We start from the raw sequence: 23,860 nt of genomic DNA, 5'->3' as shown, positions 1-23,860 counted from the left end.
TCACCAAGTTGATGGTGGGCACGGGGTCAGGTTTTATGGGGAACCTGATCCAGACACTTTTTTTTCCCATCTAATAATTGTTTAATTGGCATCCCAAAGTGCCAGCTCTCTTTGAAACATTTCTTAAAAAAGTGCACATCGTTTTTGGGTGTTGTACGTGACTTTAGCCCAATTACAACACCACATAGCTGCCAATCTCAATCTTCACAACATTTATTCGTTCAATAGGCAAAGGAATCAGTTGCCCGCTCGGTTATGGCTCGGTTTGATTCGGTATCTCGCGAGTTCGAGATCCGGAATCGGCTCGTTTAAATTAACGAGCCGACAACTGCTCGTCGGACACCTTCGTCACCTGCTCGCCGGCCGCCTTCACCACCTGGTTTCTTCCTTCAATTTCTTCCTCTCCTCGTCTGCCTTCACCTCTGTTTCCGTCGTCGCCGTTTCTGTCGCCACCGTCATCCATGATGACAGGTCCTGCGCTCCTAACCCCTTCCCTCGGCGTCGTCTCGACGGAGAAAACAAAAAACGAGACCTAAGTTAAAAAAAAACAGACACCTAAGTTAAAAGGGGGAAATAATTCTCCCCTAAACCCTAAACCCTAAACTCAGCAAAACAGGCATAAATCTAGGGACTATTAATGCCTCGTGTTTTTTGGAAAAAAAATTATTAAATTATTTTTATAATTTTTTAAGAAAGAATTTTCTGCCAAGATGGGTTAAAAACCGTATAGACAATTTTTTAATAAGTATTTGACAGTTGATGCTATAATACTTTTAGCATGAGGCAATTTTCATAGCAATTTTGTGTTTGACATTTTATTTGATTAAAAATTTATCAATAAGTATAGTAATATATTATATTAATTACTAATTTATTTTTATTTTCCTAGAAGAGGCAATAAGATGTCCATTTAACTTTCCTAAGAAAATTTTAAAATATTTTTTGTAAATTTCTAGTAAGTCACTAATACTAATAGGATTTTATTTAAAGGACTTTGGAAATATGTATCATAGGAAAAATATTTTTAGTTTTTCCTAGAATATAAATTATGCACAATTTTAAGTAGAAGTCGTGCCGAATTTTATACATGTATTATATATAGATTATGCCCAAATTTAAGTAGATGTCATGCCCAATTTTATGTAGAGGTCATGCCCAAATTTATGTAAAATGTATGTATAATTTTATATACAATTTATTTGATATACATTTTTTGAAAAGTTTTAAATGTATGTTGACACTCGAGCTCGGTTAAAATTTTTGGGCTTGAACTCGATAACAATTTTACGCTCGAGATTGGGTTCGACTCGAGCTCGAGTTCGAAATATTTAAATCAAACTCGGCTCGAACATAGGCAGATTCGGGCTCTACTCGGCTCGATGCCCCCCTAGTCATGGTGATATGGAGACTAGGGCGTTGTACATATTTACTTACATCGTGGTGGTTACTCCAATTATATTATAGGGAGAGGATGAAAGAAACCAATCTTCCGTTTAAATAGGTCCCATTCATTTATTTCTTGTAATTAAAGAGACTAAGTTTATTAACTTAACCTGATTCAACCAGCTAATTCGGTCAATATTAAATATCTGCGTACCAAAAAGGGAATTTCACCAAAATAACCATTTAAAATAACATATTTTGAAAAACAACGACTTCATTGATTTATTTTGAAAAATGCCCAACTTTGACCGGTCCACTGTACATGTGTATAGTCAAAGGTGACATGTAAGCTTTGACTGCTTATGTGTTACCACGTCATCAGTGCAATGAAAGTAGATCAACACATCGATTGCCACATCATTATCCTACCACGCCATCTGCCACATAAGTTGTCATGTCATTATCTATTACCTTTTTTTTGCCCTATCATCTCATGCCACGTAAGCTCGCACCATGTAAGCCCTCACATATTTTTTTTTGTTCTATTCTCTCTTCCTCGATCTTTCTCCTCGCCTCTCCTCTCGCCACTACCGCCGCTCCCCTGCTACCGCTCGCTCCTCTGTTGCCGCTTGCTCCCATGCTACCGCCGCTCGGCCTCGGCCTCACCCTCGACACCCCCCTCTCAATCGCTCTCTCTTCGTCTCAATCCAGACTTCGTCTCAGCCTCATCTCTCATTATTCTTCTCCGTTCCCCTCTATTCATCCTCTCACCGCCCCTTTCTCAAAACCAAAAACTATCATTTCATCTTTGTGTTTCTTTCGAGATGCTCTCTAATTGTTGCTCTTTATGGGGAGATCCGATCTGTTGCATTTCATGACTTGAGATTCAAGGGCATGACTGATTTGTAGTGAACATGGAAATAAGAATAGTTTGGTGTGTAATATGTGAATTCTTCTTTGGAACACCCGATGGCAGCTCCGAAGTTGGCTAGTTGTTAAAGTAAGTTTCTTACAAGTATTTTAGATTGGGTTTGAGACTTGCTCTTCTTATTTTTGGTACTACTCACTTTTATCAAGTTCGAATTTTTGGATAACTCCTCTAATTCTCTAATAACAAGTTTCTATTTAATTGTTGTGTTCGTTGTATCTTCTCCTTTTTAAGGAATCGAAATCCACTATTTGAATGATAAGAGATTCTTTTGGGTGCGAATTTTACGGCATAATTTTAGAATAATAAAAATGTTGCTAAAGGAATTAGTGTGTGTCAATAGTGTCTGTTACACCCCAAAGTCTAACACTTAAATATAAGTCTTAGTATAATTAAACAACTGAACATAAATAAAATTCTTCATCTTTTGTCTTCCCAATTTTTTTAATATTTTAGTTACATAAAAATTACCAAAATATATAGAATAAAATACAATTTCAAACAAAAATAAATTAATATTTTTGGTTCTCTCTCGAAAGGTGTGCCACAATCAGACTGGAATATCATCACGCATCTCTTGTTAACGTCCAAGATAGTATCTTTTGTTCGCTCTAGAGACAAGTGTTCAACCACAATCTGACCATATCTTTGGAACACCTCATCGATAAAAGCAATTCCAAAGTGACTTACAAGTAAGGGTTCTGCCACTGCTCTCATAACCTTCGCCACGTTCAATCCTCTTGCGATTTCATCAAAAGGAGCAGCTGGATTGTTTCCCTCATCATCGTCTTCACTACTATCCCAACTAACCTGGATTATGTCCAGCTTGTTGAGATTGAAGGAGCCTTCTTTCTCTACCACTTCCGTCAGTTCTTCAACGGATGGTGCATAGTATGGCAGGTTGAAAGCGTCCAACTTTGCCTCTTCGATGAGTCCCTGCAAGAATAAAAAAAAATCATTAATCAAATCACATTATATCAGTTTTATAATTTTTAATTCCGAATACGATCAGTGGACTCAGAAAACGTATCACAAGCATCGATCTGGTTTATAAGAAAAGAAAAGGAATACTGAAATACCCGTGAAACCAAATCATAAAGAGCTTGTGCCAGCATTTTCCATATGTAACAGCTCTCTTTGGTAGGGGGATCCGCAGTTCTTCTCCCCAAAAGTGCCAGCACCATCCTTCCACCGGAGACGAGCTCCTCAGATCGTGACCGGAGGAACGACTGAAAATCTCTCTTAAACTGCTCCAAGTAAGCCTTGAATACGAAGGGAGGGCTAGTTTCGGACAAGTAAATATTCCCTTTATTTGATCCACTTGAAAGCTCCGGTGGAACCTAAGCATTTCAACACAAGAAATTACGCTATAGAGCAACATAATGTCATAAAATTCCACACTTTTTTAATAATCGAAACATTAAAATAGCATTTCTAGAGAGGTTTAATGCTCTTATCGTGTCAGGAAAGATTATCTGCGGGAGGGCAATGACTATGAGCCTCGTGTAGATCTCAATGTATTTGTGAGCATATTGTTGAGTTTAAAAGTTGAGATTCACCTGAGAGAGCCAATGGAGACTGAAAGAAGAGTGAATGAAATGTAAACTTCTGCGTCGGAAAAGCCTCCCATAGAAAGAACCAGGCATTCCAGTTATGAAACATGACGAGAGTCTCTCCCCTTTCTCTCTTCTGATCTTCTCATAGAAGGCTGTCAGAGACTGAAAAATCGAGTTGAAATCGTTCCCAGGGAGATCGTTGAGAAAAATTGTGAGCTCGGGCATCGGACGATTTAGCTGGCGGCTTCCCCGGTCGATGGCCTCTATGATCTCCGAGATCACTACCAAGGTGTTGGGTCCAGAGGAGCAGCCCAGATCTCCAATAGCAAGGCTTTCTGTTAAGGTGGACGAATAGAGATCTATTATAGTCTTCTGCACGATGGGTTTCACTTTAGCTATCGCCAATCTCTGCAGAGATAACAAATGCTGTCAGTAATCTGATGAAGAAAAGAGGTAGTAGAGAGGGAAAGAGGTATGCCTGTGTTGCTGAGTTGTTAGCGTAACTATTTTCTCCGATGCCTCGAACCATATGAAGAACCTTCTGCACTTCCATGGCGTTGGGTAACGACGACACCCTTGACTTCTATATGGTTCTCCTCTATGAGATTTAGTTGAGAAGACAGACCAGACATCTTATACAGCTCTGATATCATAGAGAGTGGTCGTCCTCTCGTCGCTCTCACCAACTTGATGGTGGGCATGGTTCAGGTTTTATGGGGAACCTGATCCAGACATCTTTTTTTCCCATCTAATAATTGTTTAATTGGATACTGTGCATCCACAACCTTTTTTTCGCGGACGGTTGAGGGACTCGGCGCGAGTTGGACCGAAAATTAAATCGGGTACTGTGCATCTTCTTCCCCGCGATGCTGTTTTGAACAGCGCGGGATGAAATTTTTTCGGGAACTTGTGCAGCGACGGCAGTGGGAGCTGAGGGCGCACGGTGGAGCGGAACTGAAAACGGCGGCGGCAGTAACGGCTGGGGGAATGTGTGGTGGCGCGAAACTGGTCGTCTTCTTCCTTCTGCCGAAAAACAGAGATTGTCCTCTGTTTTTCTGTTTCCAGCAAACGTCGCCGGAAAATCTCCACCAGATACGTCGTTTTTGACGGCAGCATGCAACGTAAATTTCGTATGGAATTTACGACCAGCTCTGTTACCATTGTTGGAAATAAAACATCTCTGTAAGGCTCTGTTTCGCTCTATTTTCACGTCTCTGTTTCATGGTATTTCAAAAACAGAAACGGAAGAAGAATAATAAAAATGCTCTCTGTATTAAACTCTAACTCCTTCTTATCATTTAACATGGTTTACATAAGTATTTAGAGACTTTATGAGTGAATCAGCACCACAAATACATGCATGACATTGCATAATCTTTGCCATACACGTTTTCGGTTTGCTGGCTTCTTCAGTTTCTTGCCAGCGCATCTCTCTTGCCGACTTCCTTGCCAGCACATCTCTCTCGCCGACTTCGTTTCCAGCACACAGAAAATCCGAAGCTTCATTTTGCTGGGGGCTTCATGGATCAAGTTTATGATCCAACAGTCTGATCTGTCTTCTCAACCAAATCTCATAGAGGAGAGCCATATTGAAGTCGGGGTGTCGTTGTCACCCAAGCCATGGAAGTGCAGAAGGTTCTTCATATGGTTCGAGGCATCGGAGAAAATAGTTACGCTAACAACTCAGCAACACAGGCATACCTCTTTCCCTCTCTACTACCTCTTTTCTTCATCAGATTACTGACAGCATTTGTTATCTCTGCAGAGATTGGCGATAGCTAAAGTGAAACCCATCGTGCAGAAGACTATAATAGATCTCTATTCGTCCACCTTAACAGAAAGCCTTGCTATTGGAGATCTGGGCTGCTCCTCTGGACCCAACACCTTGGTAGTGATCTCGGAGATCATAGATGCCATCGACTGGGTAAGCCGCCAGCTAAATCGTCCGATGCCCGAGCTCACAATTTTTCTCAACGATCTCCCTGGGAACGATTTCAACTCGATTTTTCAGTCTCTGACAGCCTTCTATGAGAAGCTCATCAGAGAGAAAGGGGAGAGACTCTCGTCATGTTTCATAGCTGGAATGCCTGGTTCTTTCTATGGGAGGCTTTTCCGACGCAGAAGTTTACATTTCATTCACTCTTCTTACAGTCTCCATTGGCTCTCTCAGGTGAATCTCAACTTTTAAACTCAACAATATGCTCACAAATACATTGAGATCTACACGAGGCTCATAGTCATTGCCCTCCCGCAGATAATCTTTCCTGACACGATAAGAACATTAAACCTCTCTAGAAATGCTATTTTAATGTTTTGATTATTAAAAAAGGGTGGAATTTTATGACATTATGTTGCTCTATAGCGTAATTTCTTGTGTTGAAATGCTTAGGTTCCACCGGAGCTTTCAAGTGGATCAAATAAAGGGAATATTTACTTGTCAGAAACTAGCCCTCCCTTCGTATTCAAGGCTTACTTGGAGCAGTTTAAGAGAGATTTTCAGTCGTTCCTCCGGTCACGATCTGAGGAGCTTGTCTCCGGTGGAAGGATGGTGCTGGCACTTTTGGGGAGAAGAACTGCGGATCCCCCTACCAAAGAGAGCTGTTACATATGGAAAATGCTAGCACAAGCTCTTTCTGAGTTGGTTTCACGGGTATTTCAGTATTCCTTTTCTTTTCTTTTAAACCAGATTCCTGCTTGTGATACGTTTTCTGAGTCCACAGATCGTGTTCGAAATTAAAAATTATAAAACTGATATAATGTGATTTGATTAATGATTTTTTTTTAATTCTTGTAGGGACTCATCGAAGAGGCCAAGTTGGACGCTTTCAACCTGCCATACTAGGCACCATCCGTTGAAGAACTGACGGAAGTGGTAGAGAAAGAAGGCTCCTTCAATCTCAACCAGCTGGACATAATCCAGGTCAGTTGGGATGGTAGTGAAGACGATGGTGAGGGAAACAATCCAGCTGCTCCTTTTGATGAGATCGCAAGAGGATTGAACGTGGCTAAGGTTATTAGAGCAGTGGCAGAACCCTTACTTGTAAGTCACTTTGGAATTGCTTTTATCGATGAGGTGTTCCAAAGCTATGGTCGGATTGTGGCTGAACACTTGTCTCTAGAGCGAACAAAAGATACTGTCTTGGTTTTTAAGTTAACAAGAAATGGGTGATGATATTCCAGAGATGGTCTCATTGTGGCACACCTCTCGAGAGAGAACAAAAAATATTAATTTGTTTTTGTTTCAAGTTGGGATTACACCTATACCTTTCAGTTTGAGGGGAAGAATAAGACAAAGTATAAGAAAGATGTATTTTATTTTACATGTTATAGTAATTTTTATGAGACTAAAATATTTAAGAAAGAGGGAGTACAAAAGATGAAGAATTGCATATGTGAAGATTTGTTTTTCAGTAAATTGAAGTTATAAACTCTAATTTGTTTGAGGCGTTATTTCTGAGGATACCTTGGTTTAGTGGGAGTCATTTTTTGTGTTATATGTTTGCTTTAGACATTGATTTATTTGATTTTTTAATAAAATTGATTGCTTATTATTTTATTTATGAATTTGCTTGTGTTTTTTTATGTGCAATGTTCACATTGCATTAAGGACTATGAAAATATCTCACTAAAGACTAAAGATGGACCAGTTGGAAATAGGCATGTTTGAGATCACATTGTATATAATTTCCATGCTACTCATCCATATTTGATCTATGTCATTGAGTGTATTAGTATGGTGATCATTGTGGTTTAGTCACAAATGTAATGTGATGAAAGTTGCGGTGGTTCCATTATTAATAGTATACAGATGCGCGCCTAAAGAATTGTGATATAATTGTTTCAGGAATGATATGTAACCCAAGTGGGAGATTAGTAGGAAATTCACATTTCCTATTCTAATTTGGGTAACATATTTATTATGCAATTATATTTTTTATTATTAATGGAATGGGCTGAAATTAAGTGATCTAATTTTGTTAATCCCATTAAGGAATGGGCCATGGATATGTGTCAATCGAGTAGATACCATAGGGAATTATGGGAACCCTATATAAAGAGACACAACATGGTTATGGTCCCCAATATACTAAATCACACACAGTTTCCCTTCTCTCCATCCAGAAGAGAGACGAAAATCCCATTGAAGAATAACACGATTTAGTTGAGGAAGACCATATCCGTTCTTATTGTTCGTCATAGAGATTCCGCATCAGAAGGTGAAATTTACGGAATGGATCCAGGTATGTTAGTTTTCAATCATAATATTCTAGCATGTTGTAAATTCTGGATTAAAATTTACTATTATGGATTTAACACTTGTCTCCGGTGGAAAATTTACTATTATGGATTTAACACTTGTCGCCGGTGGAAAATTTACTATTATGGATTTAACACTTGTCTCTGGTGGAAGGATAGTGCTGGCACTTGTGGGGAGAAGAACTGCGGGTCCCCCTACCAAAGAGAGTTGTTACAAATGGAAAATGCTAGCACAAGCTCTTTATGATTTGGTTTCACAGGTATTTTAGTATTCTTTTTCTTTTCTTATAAACCAGATCGCTGCTTGTGATACGTTTTCTGAGTCGACAGATCGTATTCGAAATTAAAAATTATAAAACTAATATAATGTGATTTGATTAATGATTTTTTTTTTTAATTCTTGTAGGGACTCATCGAAGAGGCAAAGTTGGACGCTTTCAACCTGCCATACTATGCACCATCCGTTGAAGAATTGAGAGAAGCTGGACATAATCCAGGTTAGTTGGGATGGTAGTGAAGACGATGGTGAGGGAAACAATCCAGCTGCTCCTTTTGATGAGATCGCAAGAGGATTGAATGTGGCGAAGGTTATCAGAGCAGTGGCAGAACCCTTACTTGTAAGTCACTTTGGAATTGCTTTTATCGATGAGGTGTTCCAAAGATATGGTCAGATTGTGGTTGAACACTTGTCTCTAGAGCGAACAAAAGATACTATCTTGGACGTTAACAAGAGATGCGTGATGATATTCCAGAGATGGTCTGATTGTGGCACATCTCTCAAGAGAGAACAAAAAATATTAATTTCTTTTTGTTTCAAGTAGGGATTACACCTGTACCTTTAAGTTTGAGGGGAAGAATAAGAAGAAGTACAAGAAAGATGTATTTTATTTTACATGTTGTAGTAATTTTTATGAGACAAATATTTAAGAAAGGGGGAACACAAAAGATGAAGAATTGCATATGTGAATATTTGTTTTCCAGCAAAAGAAAATTGAAGACCAAAAATCATTTTCATTGTAAACTGAAGTTATAAACTCCAACTTGAGGGGGAAGTGTTGAAGAGCAAATATTGAAGAGTCTTAAATGACTTTCACAATAAAAAGTCTTATAGAGCCAGAATTATTATGGAATGAGGTCTCACAAAAGAGTTTCAATTAAAAGGTGTTTTATTTATGTTAGTCTTCTATTTATGTTCAATTATTTAATTATGTTAAAACTTATATTTAAATGTTAGACTTTGGGGTATAATTGGCACAAAGATAGCCAACAAACACTATTGACACATACTAATTCTTTTAACAATATTTCTATTATTCTAAAATTATGTTGTAAGATTCGCACCCAAAAAAATCTCTTTCTTCGAGATAGTGGATTTTGATTCCTAAAACATGAGAAGATACAACGAACACAAGAGTTTATTAGAAACTCGTTATCAGAGGATTAGAGGAGTTATCAACAAAGGCGAACTTGATAAAAGTGTTCCATCGAGGAATTGCAGGGCTTGAAGCCATAAAATCCATGGATGTCACAAATTCTTTAATGGTAAATGAAAAGAATGGATCAAATCTTTATTCCTGGGGCAAGTGATACAATCACTCAAGAAATGGTTTACCAATATGAATTAAGACCTTACTGGCTATTATGCATATGAATTACATAACTCCGTTCGGCCATACTATAATTCATTTTTAACATAGGAAAAAGATGATTTAAAATCGACTAACCAAATGATTTGCTATGGTATTATTTTGAGCTTCTCTTAGCTTGAATTAAGTTTTAAAAAAACTATTTTATTTGGTTCTCTTTAAATATTTTTGCAAACCATGTAAAGGGATTTTTCCAATTAAAATATTTTAAATAAAAATTAATAAAAAATATATTTCCGTCATTCTGTTTTCTTGTGAGTGGCACTAGGGGTAACATCGAGTCGAGCCGAGCTCGAACCTAGATGTGTTCGAGTTGGGCTTGATTTGAATACTTCGAACTCGAGCTCAGCCTCGAACCTAAAATTGAAATTGAGCTTGAGCATCCCAAGAATTTTAACCCAGTTGGAGCTTGAGCTCAAGTCGGGTTCGAGTTGTAACCTATATTTTCAATTTTGCATAAAATATATTTCAAATAAATTATACCTTCCTTGATGGTATATTGTTTTGAGTACCAAACTAGTAGAGTAATCAGCAAAATACACACTTAGGTAATTTTTTGTCGGATTCTCCTCTTTAAGTGAGTACATCACATCAGCAAAATGAGTCTCTTTAATTAATCTAACCAAGGGAGCTTTCGACCTTAATTTCATCATCCCTGGTTGTTCCTCTTTCGCTGGCGCAGATTGTGCCGACTGCTGAGGACTTTTTTTTTTTTTTTTTTTTTTCCGGATCGAGAGGGATCCAGAAAGAAAAAGTGAGCAGAAGGATAGAGACGTGACTCAAGAATCAAATATGCGTCACATGCAGTCATAGAAAAGATTCCACTCCTGAATAATGTAAAGGAACATTTGTTTTTTAGCCAATACCCACCTTAATGTCGCAATTATTTTTAAAAAAAAATAAAGATTCCCTTTTATGAATTAAATATTTGTTAATGAATATGAGATCCAGGGTGATTTCAATTCATTATAGATGTCTAAACAAATAAAATATTCGCAAAAACCATAATTATAAGTTCAAACCATGGTGCTCTGAACTAGATCCGAACCTGGTTCAGTGACCACTGACCAATCGGACTTTCTCGTCACTTGTCACGCGTCACTGTTTTAGACAGGGATTTTCGTTTTCTCGATATTGGAGTACGGATCAGTGTATCTATTGAACGATTGGGATCGGATCACGTCATTAATGCTCACCCACCAGGTTCGACCCCGGAGTGCCACGGTCAACTGAACAACTCCATCCCCTCTCATTCCAAACTTACAAACAGCACCAAAACGGCTCTCTCTCTCTCTCTCTCTCTCTAATAAACAGTTGCTATCTCCGACAAGTAGACAAATCTTCCTAACTCGAGAAGACGAGAACAAAAACGTCTCCCTCCCATTTTTCCCCCTTTTCGGACGCAAAAACTCTCTCCCTTTCTCCATCGATGGCCACCGAAACCCTACGCTCCAGTCGGTAGCCATCGATCCAGAGAGAAAAAAAAATTGCTGCCGCAGCATGATGTTCGAATCTCGTCTTTCATTCATCCTTCCTAGTTCCTGACAAGAGTTTGTCGGGAAACCTACATCGGTTGCTCTCCTGATTCTGGCTGGAAAATTTCAGAGATTCCTGTCTTTGGAGCTACGGAAGAGACCACATTATTTTCTCTCTGTTTTTCTTTGCCCATTTTTTTATTTAATTTTTATTGTAAAAGGAAGGGATGCGAATTTGGAGGAGATCTTGGTGCGCCGATCATCCCATATGTTTCGGCGCCTCAGATGTTTTATAGGCTTGAAGAGTGCGTCCTCGAAACGATTGCTGAATGCCAAGCCGCGCAGGCTGCGGGGCCGCTCCGCTATGTTGGACGCTGTACAGGAGATTGCTATTTACATCCACCGCTTTCATAACCTTGATCTCTTCCAGCAGGGGTAGCTCCCATTCAGTTCGTTTTAGTTTAATTTGTTTGGTTTCCTAAAATTTAATCCCTTCGGCTAGGAATTGATCGCTACCTCGATCTCTTCCGGCTACGGAGTTCCCATTTTACTCGGTTTTAGTTAGTATTGTTAGATTTATTAGAATTTAATACTTTCAGCTAAGAATGGATCGCTAGATGCGTACTTCTGTCTTCATTTGATTTTCTTTTTTTGAAATCATCTTCATTTTTATTTTCGCAGATGGTACCAGATAAAAATCAGTATGAGATGGGAGGATAGTAGCTGTGGACCTCCGGGAACTCCAGCGAGGGTTGTGCAATATGATGGTATGCGTTTATAATGAAAAACTACTTGTACTCCATCTATGACCGTCTTCTCTCGAATTTAAAATTTGGACATCCCATATAAAAAAGGAAAGGTCTAAAGGTGAAAAAGAAAGCAATTTTAACAGTCCAGCATCATATCTCAGGACGCAGTAACTACTGTTGATATTGAGTAAATAATACGTGCAGACACAAGTATAGTTACAATTTCCTTCTTGTTCTGAGAAGAAAAAACAGAAAATGAGCTTAATGAAAGATGAAGATCTCCTGAATAAGCACAGCTTGTTAATATGGTAGTGGAAGTTTTGACTTTTTGTCTAACTGTTGAACTTAAACTTGCTTTCTGGATTGTGGCTACAGCCCCAGACTTAGGCTCGGATGATATTATTGGAATTTGGAGAATTGATGATTTGGATCATAGTTTCACATCTCAGCCATTCAAGATCAGATATGCACGGCAGGATGTTCTTCTCTCTGTGATGGTTGCTTTTAATTTCGCTCTTGGAAAATATGAGGTAGACCTCTCCCACTGAAGTTTCCAAGTATGAATAATTTCAACATAATGTGATTTCTTGATTTTTATTTAACTGCAAATTCTAGATGCCATCAACAGCTGCTGTAATATTAAAGTTCGAACTTCTGTATGCTCCGCTTCTTGAGAATGGGTGAGTGTACAGACGTAATTGTACTACTTATGTGTGTCTTTTTATCCTTCCGTGATCTACTCCTGTTAATAACATAAATGTCATAAACATATTTTAAAAAATTAGATAGGTAAACCAAACTTAAGCCATGTTTGAAGCAATTTGGTAATTGCAATGTGCTTTGTACAGGCCAAGCTTGCAGGCTTCTCTTGATACATTTCCTGCAGCTGTCCATGAGTTCCGAATTCCTCCTAAAGCTCTTTCTGGTCTTCATTCATATTGTCCTGTCCACTTTGATTCTTTTCATGCGGTACTTGTGGATTTAAGTGTCCATATTGTTCTTCTAAAAGCTGGGACCTTTACACATGGAGAGAAGGTAACCAGGTGTGTGCCTATTCCAGATCTGATATTTAATTGTTTGCCTGTTACAATTAGAATCTGCATAATTTTGGGACACCCTTTTTATTTGTTTAACTTGCGCTTATTTTACTCTGCAATAACTTGGTAAATTGGCATTGCAGTAATTCAGTTGGCGTAGAGGGTGCTGCTGGTGAAAATTATGATGACCACAATCAAGTATGTTCAGTTGCTCACCACGAATGTTGCTTCAATCAAATTAATTGCCTGCTTCATGCGGTAGCAAAATTAGGTTTCTGATGCCGGGTTTTGACTTTGTTTTAAAATTCTGAACGAAGCGTGAATGTATCACCCAATTTATTTTTAGTAGTCATCTGTGAAGACCTTTATAGCATTGCCAACACCATTAAGGATGTAATTCGTATAGTGTAACATACTGTCCATCTAATAGGCCAAAATACTGAACAGTGTACTGCATTGCCTAACCAATTCAGTCAAATGGTTTTTCTTGGGGAGCTAAGAGTTGTAATTCATAACAAGTGCATTTTTCACATTGTTGGAACTTGGTATTGCTGCTATGGCGCTCCTCCTCCTTATCATGCCTTGAGTAATCCTTCTAGCTGGTTGCCTACCTTTTTCCTTTTCAGGTCAAAGGTGATGGGAGTAATGGTGGTGAAAAAGTGATGAAATTTGTCAAAGCTCTATCATCCGCCCGTGAAATACTTGTGGAGGAACTGCAGAACCTTACAAAAGCAATTGGCCAGCCCCTTGAAGTTTTTTCTGATTCTTCATTAGCTGAAAAGTTATTGACGGGTTCCCCATTGAAGTCAGATCCGAGTGCTGATCATGATGGAACTTCTGAAATAAAAACCACAGGACTGTTGGAGGGCGACTTAATAAATGGTCTATTGGTACTTTGGTAGCACTGTTATGATGATTTGTGGTGATGTCCTTAAATATATGTTTACTTTTTTGTTGGAACTGCAACAAAATTAATCAGTTTTATTTTTCATTGAACAGAAGTCTTGCACTATAAGTAGACTTATCAGTGAAGGACAGCTCCAGACTTTATCTAATGAAGAGTTGTTGGATGCATTCCATTCTTTGGGCGACCAACTTCAATTTTTGTGGAACATGTTTTTGAAATACCACAGGTGGGCATTTTTTAAAATTTTCAATTGAATTATTGAATGATATTTTAGTGTTTCCTATTCTTTTTCATTCTCTTTGAGGTGCATGCCACTTCTATGACCTATGCTGGCAAATACACGTCCAGACCTTTAGAATAAAAGTTCAATCTGATAATTTACAGTACTTTAGAATTTTAATACACAACTTTATAGGTGGACTTATGTCAGTCATTCTTAGTCACTTTTAGAGAGTTTTATCTGGGAACTACGTAATTACTTGGGATTAGTGTATAGACAATTTCTTGCCCATTGTGGTTCATCAATCAATCTGTTATGGCATGAATTTCAGTATGTAGGTGTCATCTGGCTTGACAGGTGAGTTGGATAGGGCCTATATTGTACAAAAGGCAGTTAGCTGCCTTGTGAAATTATTTTCTTTGAACTGGCTTTTCCTGTTGCAACCTGAGGCAGGATTGACATGCCTCCCATTTTTGGAAGCTCATAGAAGACATGATTTGAGACATGGATTGAACCTAGACTAATTCGGCAATCAAACTTTAGATCTCAGCAATTAAAATAAAAGTCTCAACAAAAAATAATTAAGTACATGAATGTCTGTCTGCCTGTCTGTTTCTTTCTCACATGGATTTCTGTAATTGCTGATGGTCCCTCTTATATGATTGAATTTTGGTCAGTTGACTCTAAAATGTTTTTTCCTGTCAGGGTTAATGGAAAGAGGATCCTTGAATATCTGCGAAATGTATGGGCTAATGATCGGAGGGCTGAATGGTCAATATGGATGGTTCACTCTAAGATTGAAATACCAGCACACTATTTGGGTGCGGCTGATGAGCCAACTCATCGTAATGTTTTTGGAAGAGTTTCAAATCATCGGAGATCTAGCTGGTACCTTGATGATGTAAGTATGCTGTGTTTGTTATTAGGTACCTATCATTATCTCATAGCCTTTAGAGTTAAAAAACCAAAAAAGATGTATGTTGTTTTATGAGAGTGGAGTTGTATATCCAGTTACTGGTGCTGAAAACATTTAATACATTAACAAAAAGGATCTTCATTTTATCTTCTTTACTAGTGAAACCTTCCTATAATATTATCCCTTGAATAGTTCTTTGTTGTATGGATGTGGGCACATGGTTGGTATTGTGTTGGGGCAGATATACTCTGTTGGTTAGAAAAAGCTGAACTTATATTTGTAAATCTTTAATTTCCGCTTTATCTATCCAGGCAGCTCAAGCCTCAAGTTCACGTGCTGAGCTTCATCGAAAAAGTATTGCACAAATGAAGGTGATTTATCCTTCTCAAGAGTATTATTTTATATTTACTGGTGGGAATCTAAAAACTATGCACTCTGGCAGATTAACAATCGCACAATTCAAGACCTGCATATTTTCAACGACCCTTTGCAAATTCCAGTTGTTATTGTAGAACAACAAATTCTGAATGTTCCACTGGAGGTAGCTGGTACTTATCCAGAGCCAGAAACCTTACAACTAAAGGATATGTCTCCTGGGCCAGTACGAGCAGGGTTTAAGACTGCAACCAAGTTACTTGGTCATGGCGCACAGAGGAATGGTCGTGTTTTGAAGGTTGTCATCTTTGTGCATGGATTTCAGGCAAGTTTGTCTACACTGATATGAACCGGAAAAACTTACACTTCTTGTTGTCATTTTTGGCATTATCATTTGTTGCATATAGAAAGCCGTTTTCTCTATAAAAGTTACACTTAATTCCTTACCTTGTGCACATTATGGAAAAGGAACTTTTTTCTTTCAATGATACTTTAAAAGGATCTATAATAATGGTTTTATTATTTGTAGGAATTTCCCTTCTCTTCTGGCCTTGACTCCCTTTACTTGCACATTATGCAGAGGAACACTTTTTTTGTTTTTTTGTTTTTTTTCAAAGATATTTTAAAAAGATCTATGATAATAGTTTTATTATTTTTAGAGAGTTCCTGCTTCTCAAGAACGGCAACCAAATACTATTACCCTTGCCAATGTTTGTTGACGTGAGGTTCCTACTATGGTCATTGGTTTAAGTCTTAGTGGGTGTTTTGGTTGTAGCATGTCTGTCTATGTAGTGACCCTGCTGGAGAAAAAAGAAAAAAAAGTTCTGGATCCTAATAGGCCTAGGTGCGCTTGTGTGTACAGGTTTGTGTAATTTATGCCTCTCATGTTTAGCAAAACTGTCACTATCTGTGGCTGGGGATGGTATCGTTAGCTAACAGCTGACCATATGGTTGTCACATAAAAAATGTGATTGATATTCTGCTGAATGTGCTTTCTGAAGTCATAGTGCAAGTTATCTTTTTCATTATGTCTTCTGCTGCCGCATCTTTCTGGATGGGATTGATTTTGATTCTTTCTTTTAACTCAACTTTTTACACATAAATATAGGGACATCATTTGGATTTAAGGCTTGTTCGAAATCAATGGCTTCTGATAGATCCTGGAGCAGAGTGTTTAATGTCCGAGTCCAATGAAGACAGGACATCTGGGGATTTCCAGGAAATGGGGGGAAGATTGGCTGAGGAAGTGGTCTCTTTCCTGAAAAGGAAAACTGATAAAGCCTCAAGATTTGGGGGCTATAGAGATATCGAACTTAGCTTTGTTGGGCATTCCATTGGAAATGTAATTATAAGGAGTTCGTTAACTGGTAATTTCCTTAATGCTACCATATTTCTTGACTACTTTAATCATTTATCTCATGTTTGTATTGTCATGCTGGAAAACGTGTGTTTATCATCTCAGATAAAGTGATGGAACCTTATCTGAAATACCTTCATACATACATGTCTTTGTCGGGTCCACATTTGGGGTATCTGTACAGCAACAACTCCTTATTCAACTCTGGATTGTGGTTACTGAAAAAGCTAAAGGGACCCCAGTGCATCCACCAGCTTACTTTGACAGATGATCCTGACCTCCAAAATACCTTCTTTTACAAGCTATGCAAGGTAATCAAATCCCTGAGATCCTCTAAAATCTGCGCGTAAAACTTTGTAGCATCTGGATATTGGTACATCTGTAGCAACTTTGCAAAGACACTAATCTTTGTTCTAATGAGATGAATCTTTTCTGTTCTCATACAAATTTTTAACTCTTTGCAGCAAAAGACACTGGAATGTTTCAGGAATATAATCTTGTTATCCTCACCACAGGTACTACTTTTATCCATCTTGTTCCAAATGGTAAACCATTTTGTACCTCAAGTACATCATTGCAGTCTAGAGTTGGAGCGAAAACTCATGACTCTTGTCTTTTGTTTATATTGTACCTTTTGTTTTTGGCAAGAAGTGCTACAAATCGGGTATAAATGTAGTATATTGGTTTATTACTGTTAGCTTCATAATTTGCTTGCCATCTAACCATTACCAATGGCTTGTCAAGACAACATACTATTTGTGGAATCTCCAGCAGATTCCGTGCAAATAGCTGATTCGAATGTGACTTACCTGTTCAAGGTTACTTCTGTAGCTGGGATAAGCTCTGAAAATTTACTGATAAACAATTCAGATGTATATCTGCTGGAATTTCATGATATGAAATAACCATAGTCGTTATGAATCATACAAGACCGTGCATAATGTCAGGCACTTCCTAACCATGATAGACGCTTCTAATTGGTGGTTGTGGCACAATACTTGTATTAGTCTTTGTCAAGGCAACCAATTACTTTTTGACTGGTCATAGTGCATGCCCCAAAAGAAAAGAATTTTTTGAGGCATCTTCGCAACCCCTCACCGATTGTGGTCATTTCTTACTAATGTTTCAGGATGGTTATGTTCCATATCACTCCGCCAGAATTGAACTGTGCCCTGTTGCAGCATTGGATAACTCTAAGAAGGGACAGGTCTTCATGGAAATGCTAAATAGCTGTATGGATCAGATCCGAGCCCCCTCATTGGATCAACGGAGATTCATGCGCTGTGATGTTAACTTTGACACCTCATCCCACGGGCGAAACTTGAATACTTTTATTGGTCGCACTGCACATATCGAGTTTTTGGAGACTGATATATTTGCAAAGTTCATAATGTGGTCTTTCTCGGATCTCTTCCTTTGAGATTCCTTTTTTGGCTCTGTTGTTCATAGACGCTGCCCTTGTTTATCCCTTCCCTCTGTATAATTCAACTTATATTTATCTACTCAAAAGGGTAAGCTGATTGGATGGCAGGGGCCAACATGACAGAAGCTGTAATTTTGACACGTCGCTTTGGAGATCGTTGCTGGCTAACAACATCTTGTAAATTGTACTGTTAGGTATCAATAACCTTTCAACTGAAGAAAATTAATTTGTTGTCGGCATTGTTGTTTCTCAAAATTTGTTAGATGTCAATCTTTAAGATCACAGGTTGGGCCCATTATGACACAGCTTGCTTTATACATCCATGGAGATTCAGACAAGTGCGCCACTAAGTACTCCCTCAACTGAGATTTATTGTCAGCACTGCGACCAAGTGACAGTCGTAACTCGTAAGTGCTCATTTCTTTGATCAGTACGATCTCAGCATGGATTGCTCGTACGTAGTCAAGAGCGAGGGCAAAAAGGAAAGAGTGAAATGTACGTCATGATCACACTGCACAGTGACCATTTTTTTCCGGGACAAATTTCAAATAATATTACCTGAAAGCTCCATCTGCGGTAATCGTTCTTGGGATAAACCGAGTGCTATGCTATGCTTATCCAGTGGGAATTGAAGTCAGTTGTCAGGTTCAGAGGAAAGCTTGCAAGCTTGTAGGTGAGAAACATATATATTTTGGCGAAAAAGAGAACAGATACTACTAGGGGGGGAAAATAGTTTTCCTGAGACGCTGCTTATCAGTATGAGAAATAGAGTTTATATAAAACTATAGTTGAATATGCCTTACTGGAATCGGTTTCCGATGGTTAGCCCCGTTCATTCCAAAATGCAATTTTCTTATCTCAGTGGCAGCCAGCAGACGGAGAATTAATAGCAACCACCTAGGCATGACTAAGGCCCCGCACTTTACACATAAGATGTATCATGCAGAACAGTCTCCTTGGGAACAAGGCCCCACCCAATTCATCAACCTTTCTTTATAACGCTCGGGTCCCACAAGTGGGCATCTCTTCTCCAAACATTGGAGCCAGACCACAAGTAAAATAGAGGAAGATTCCTTCATCATCAATCAAATCACATTGTCACGGTTCTTCTTCTGCCCAAATTAAATGCTTTGGGTGAAGATGGAAGCCACCTGCTTAATCATATATGCTCACCATGAATCACAAGAAGAAAAGCCAAAAGAAATTATTTATCATCCGTATGATGCTCTGGTCAAATCAAATCAAACGGTAGGTACTGACCCTTGCGTCACTGGAATACCAAACTGTTCAGTTTTAATTGCTACCGTGATGTAATAATATTAGGCTTTGACATGAGCGAGGAGACTGGCCTTTAATGGTAGCTCTGAACACCATAATCTCACGAGGGGGAAATGCGGACCCAGTACAGGGAAGTCATGTCGCATATTACCTGGAACAGTTTATTGCAAACTTCCAATAGAAACCCCATCCGGCTGTTTGGACAAATGCCCCCCATGCTGCTAACCAAATGATAGTAATAAAGGAGCCAGCGATTTCTGAACTGTTCATGGCATCAAGATATTAAACAACGCATCAGAATTCACTAATGCGCATCCCCACAACGAACATGAGAGGATGCAACAGTTCAAAGAGTTCTCGTAGTAGCAGCTGTCCCCTTCTGCTCCAAAACAGACGCTTGCTTTATGTTTTACTTCTTTTGCAAACGAGCTCCAGCTTTAGCAATTATTGTCTGCCGTATTCAACCTCTCAGCCGTCCGAAAGAAACGTTTTTGAGTTTGAGCTCAGGCAGGAACTTTCGTAAAACGGGCAGACGATCAAAACTCGAACCAGGCAACATTAGTGACTGATTTATTCCTTCAGTTGCTTACTTTTGCCCCCAATCACGTGATTTGTTGCCCTGCCTTGGGACTCCGGAGACTCGGCTTTGGCTAGGATGAGTGGAGGGAACTCGAATATTTTTGACAAAATAGAACAGATTTGTCGTTTTAGTTATAATTTGACAGTAGTGACGCACTACAAATGGCAGTAAGATGGCTCCAGGATGGACATCGTTCACCAGCCTTGAATTGAATACAGTAAGCAATGATAGGTCTGAGAAGGATAAATTCATGAGGACCGTCGGCACAACTTTCCTGACAAATGTTTACCGTTGTTCATCATGGAAGCTCCTGCAGTGTTTGAGCTTTGAACTTCAGAAGTTCGAAAAGTCCCATTTATGAAGACTTGTTGTTCGCACACAGACCGTTCGATGGTAATGAAGCTAATCGGAATCATGTCCACACATCTGGAATGGATTTCTTAAAAACCTTTGGACCCTCAAAAAGTTTTATTATAGTAAGGATGGGTCCAAGGTAATTCATACGTAAATAATCCAGTGACAGATCAGTCTAAACAATTTGGTTTAGTTTTTGACAGATCAATTTACCCTGACTAAGTAAAAAACTTTGAAAGGGTCAAGCCTTCATAAACAATACAGGTTAACACATCATCCACTCTTAACACCTGTTAGTAAATATCCAGAGAGAGTAGCAAACAGAGTATCAATGAACAAAAGATATATCGGATTTTTATAAGGAATTTCGATGAAGAACATCCAGATCATTTTTTTTTATTTCTATCCTCCATATATATATATATATTTTTTTTTATGAACATCATCAATATAAATTTCACTTAGAACTGAATGTTTATTCCCATCTCATAAATAATTGAAGTACAAGTTAGGTAGACCTTATCTTATCCATAACGAGGAAATGTTCTACAGAGATTAAAGAGGTGGACAAACCTCCTTATAACCAGTCGTTCCTTTATCTTCATTGCCATAGCTATTTCGGTTATTTTAGCAGAGGGCAGTAGTATCCAGCCTTACGCACCCAAAACAGAGACCTTTGACATGGTTGATTTCCTAAACCAAACAAAAGATCAACAATTTAAGTGCTCCATCATTTCACATTACAGAAAATGCATTAGCATAAAATCTGACCAATAAATCCGTGCAAGGCATTAATGATGCAAACATAGTTATGCTTTAAAAACAAGTTATTCATGATCAAGATGGGTCGCAATAGAACTTGATGCACTTGCATGCTTACAGAATCAGACAGAGTTCCCTGTTAATATCGACTGATCAATCTAAAAGAACCATAACAAACTGATAGAGCGACTCTAAAAGAACCATAACAAACTGAAGTACATTCTTCTTAATGGTCTCTTCATTCATTGAGCATGGTGACAAGCTTTAGAACAACAATAACCATACGTACAAGTAACAGTCTCCTATACAAATGTCACAAACCAATGACTACCAAAAGGAGCAAAAACCAGAAAAAAGAGAAAAAGACAGAACGAGCACATGTTTAGCCACAGCTTGGAAGAGTTGACGACTCAAAACTAAGAAAGTTGAAGAAAATTATAAAAAATACACCGGGGCACAAGCTGGACAACGGGCACAGGAGTACCATTACAGGAAGGACTAATCCAATCCAATACGATTCCATTTTTACAGAAAATGTATAACGGTGGTAGATACAAGAACACTACCTGCTCAACCTTATTGTTGATGGAGCCATTTGATTCACTCTCCTTTTCCTCCTCCATTCTGATAATCATTTTTGTCTTCTTTCTGATAACGGGTTCCATCCCATGAAATAAAACTTAAAACAAGCATCGCGTATTCGGAAATTGTACAACAGACTTCCACAAGCAATGAAACATTGAAATCATTCGGGATGTCCCAAGCTATCCAGACCCTCGGTTCGGCTTCGAACAATCCTGTGAAACACTTCCCTCACTTGGCGCTCAAGAGGGTCCAACCCTTCCTTCACTGCTTCTATGACCTGCATCACCTCTTGAACGCCCTCTCTCACCTCCTTTTCCCGCTCCTCAGTCAAAGGAAAATGAGTGGAGTCTGCTAGCTCTGTTAAATGTCGAGCGCATTTCTCAATCTGATGGATCTCCTTCAACAAACCACAAGAATTCTTGCGCTCCCGCTTCTTTGATTCCTCCAAAATCCTTTCATGCAGCGAGAGAAGAGATTGCCCCCATGAGAAATGCCGTGGAATGGAGAAATGGGTCTGCAAGCCTCGGTCTTGACATGGGATTGCGGCTACAAGAGCCCACATCACAAACAAAAGGACTGAACTCATGGTAAAGACAGGGATAGCCAATCCGCCGGTGGCAGCAATCTCGTTATTCCGAGGAGCATTTAAATTATTCCCTATAGCTTGGACTTGCCTCGCAGCAGACCACGTCCTCGAAACACTCCACGAGAGGGATCTCAAGTGACCAGCAGAACGATGATCCTTACCCGCGTTGTTGCGCCCAAATGAGCGGTTCCTCTGCGCGAGAACCGCGGACCCTGCATCCTTCTCATCTAACATAGCGATTGCTAAATCCGTGAGTGCTTTCTTGGCCCTACGAAATTGGCCTTCCCCAAGAGTCCTCTGGCGAGAGTCTAGTGCACATAACACAATTTCCAAGTGTTTTTGCCATTGCCGGATTTGCTCAATTCCATCGCGAATAGCATTACAAACATCCAACGCTTTTACATTACGTTCAAAGAATTCGGCAATTATGCGGTCAAGTGGGGCTTTCGTGATATGCGACTTGGAATTGAAGAGAATTACACGAAATTCCTCTTGGCAGCAAAGGAAGGCATCCAGAAGATGTCGGATCCACGACAGGGATAAAAGCTCGTCCGGTCCGGCGGCCGCGAGGTCGTGAAACTGATCAGCAACCTGTTTCTGGAAAATTTCGAGCTCCTGTTCTTGGGCAGAACCTCCCTCGTGATTGCTATCCATGGCGTGAACCTGATCGCGCCTGATACTCAGAATGGTTCGACCGATGGAAGCAAAAGGCGCGGAAGAACCCTGATAATCCGTAGCAGGCATTTTATGAGCCCTTCAAGACAAGGTCATTAGCCCCTCCAAAGGCGAAAATTCCACAAAAACGAAACGAACACGAAAACTCGCAGGGAAAAAAAAAAGAAAGAAAAAGAAGAAAAGCCCTAACAATTAACCTAAAACCAACAATTCTACGAACACAAAAAAACTAACATCCAATAAACACTCACACTGACACCAACCCTACGTCAATAATCCCCAAAATCAACAAGATCCGCGTAATTTCAAAATCCCACAGATCCACGGCTTCCCATTAAAATTCCTTTTTTTTTTTTTTTTTTTTTCCCGACGCGTACAGTTCAAAAGAACGAAACCCACCGACTCAATGACAACCGAAGATCACAAGAAAGTTCCTAATCTTATCTGATTCAGAAAGCGAAGGGAAGAAGCGACGGAATGGAAACGAGAGCGGAGAGAGAGAGAGAGAGGAAGGGGAGGAGGGAAGGAATTACTGGAAGGAAATGGCGGGGTTTTGATAGACGATGCCCTAAGCGAGCTATTTATGCGGGGAGTTTTTCTCACCACAAACGCGGTCATGTTGAAAGCAAGTATCGGACAGAAAAAGACGCGACCGTTTTTAGCAAAAGTCAAGGGCAAAACGGGAAAAGTGGTTGGATACGAGCGGCGACGTTTCGGAAAGCGCGGGTGGACGGGCTGCGGGTCACCTCTACCGCGACCGGGCAACGCCTGTTGTTCCCATAATGCCCTCACTGTTCCACGCGGGCTCGAC

General features: G+C 39.3%; 3 protein-coding genes and 1 pseudogene across 3 annotated transcripts; 2 read left to right on the top strand and 2 right to left on the bottom strand.

Moving 5' to 3' along the window:
- Window positions 1-313: 313 nt before the first annotated feature.
- LOC137955250 (probable jasmonic acid carboxyl methyltransferase 2) lies at window positions 314-4,420 on the bottom strand. The gene is made up of 5 exons (XM_068802111.1): window positions 4,346-4,420; window positions 3,871-4,275; window positions 3,391-3,651; window positions 2,882-3,247; window positions 314-532 (listed from the first exon to the last, which is right to left on the bottom strand). Exons 1-5 carry the CDS (start codon window positions 4,418-4,420, stop codon window positions 314-316), a joined length of 1,326 nt encoding a protein of 441 aa, XP_068658212.1.
- A 1,067-nt stretch (window positions 4,421-5,487) lies between these two features.
- LOC137955249 (probable jasmonic acid carboxyl methyltransferase 1) lies at window positions 5,488-7,036 on the top strand (annotated as a pseudogene).
- A 4,053-nt stretch (window positions 7,037-11,089) lies between these two features.
- LOC137956474 (uncharacterized) lies at window positions 11,090-18,468 on the top strand. Its single transcript, XM_068803994.1, has 15 exons — window positions 11,090-11,680; window positions 11,927-12,012; window positions 12,370-12,524; window positions 12,610-12,674; window positions 12,843-13,037; window positions 13,175-13,229; window positions 13,658-13,921; window positions 14,031-14,164; window positions 14,864-15,059; window positions 15,386-15,445; window positions 15,517-15,774; window positions 16,558-16,816; window positions 16,912-17,117; window positions 17,271-17,321; window positions 17,936-18,468. Exons 1-15 carry the CDS (start codon window positions 11,514-11,516, stop codon window positions 18,224-18,226), a joined length of 2,442 nt encoding a protein of 813 aa, XP_068660095.1. The 5' UTR covers window positions 11,090-11,513; the 3' UTR covers window positions 18,227-18,468.
- Window positions 18,469-20,943: 2,475 nt separating this feature from the next.
- LOC137956708 (protein BYPASS1-LIKE-like) lies at window positions 20,944-23,656 on the bottom strand. Its single transcript, XM_068804299.1, has 2 exons — window positions 21,770-23,656; window positions 20,944-21,134 (listed from the first exon to the last, which is right to left on the bottom strand). The coding sequence occupies exon 1, from the start codon at window positions 23,116-23,118 to the stop codon at window positions 21,949-21,951; it is 1,170 nt and encodes a 389-aa protein (XP_068660400.1). The 5' UTR covers window positions 23,119-23,656; the 3' UTR covers window positions 20,944-21,134; window positions 21,770-21,948.
- Window positions 23,657-23,860: the final 204 nt, after the last annotated feature.

This window comes from Aristolochia californica, unplaced genomic scaffold (genome assembly GCF_029961685.1).
Source record: "Aristolochia californica isolate CCGP_79_NKW_82.1479 unplaced genomic scaffold, dmAriCali1.0.hap1 SCAF_2, whole genome shotgun sequence".
Taxonomy (NCBI): domain Eukaryota; kingdom Viridiplantae; phylum Streptophyta; class Magnoliopsida; order Piperales; family Aristolochiaceae; genus Aristolochia; species Aristolochia californica.
Note: the sequence above shows the minus strand (reverse complement) of the source record. Positions and strands in the feature narration are given on the sequence as shown.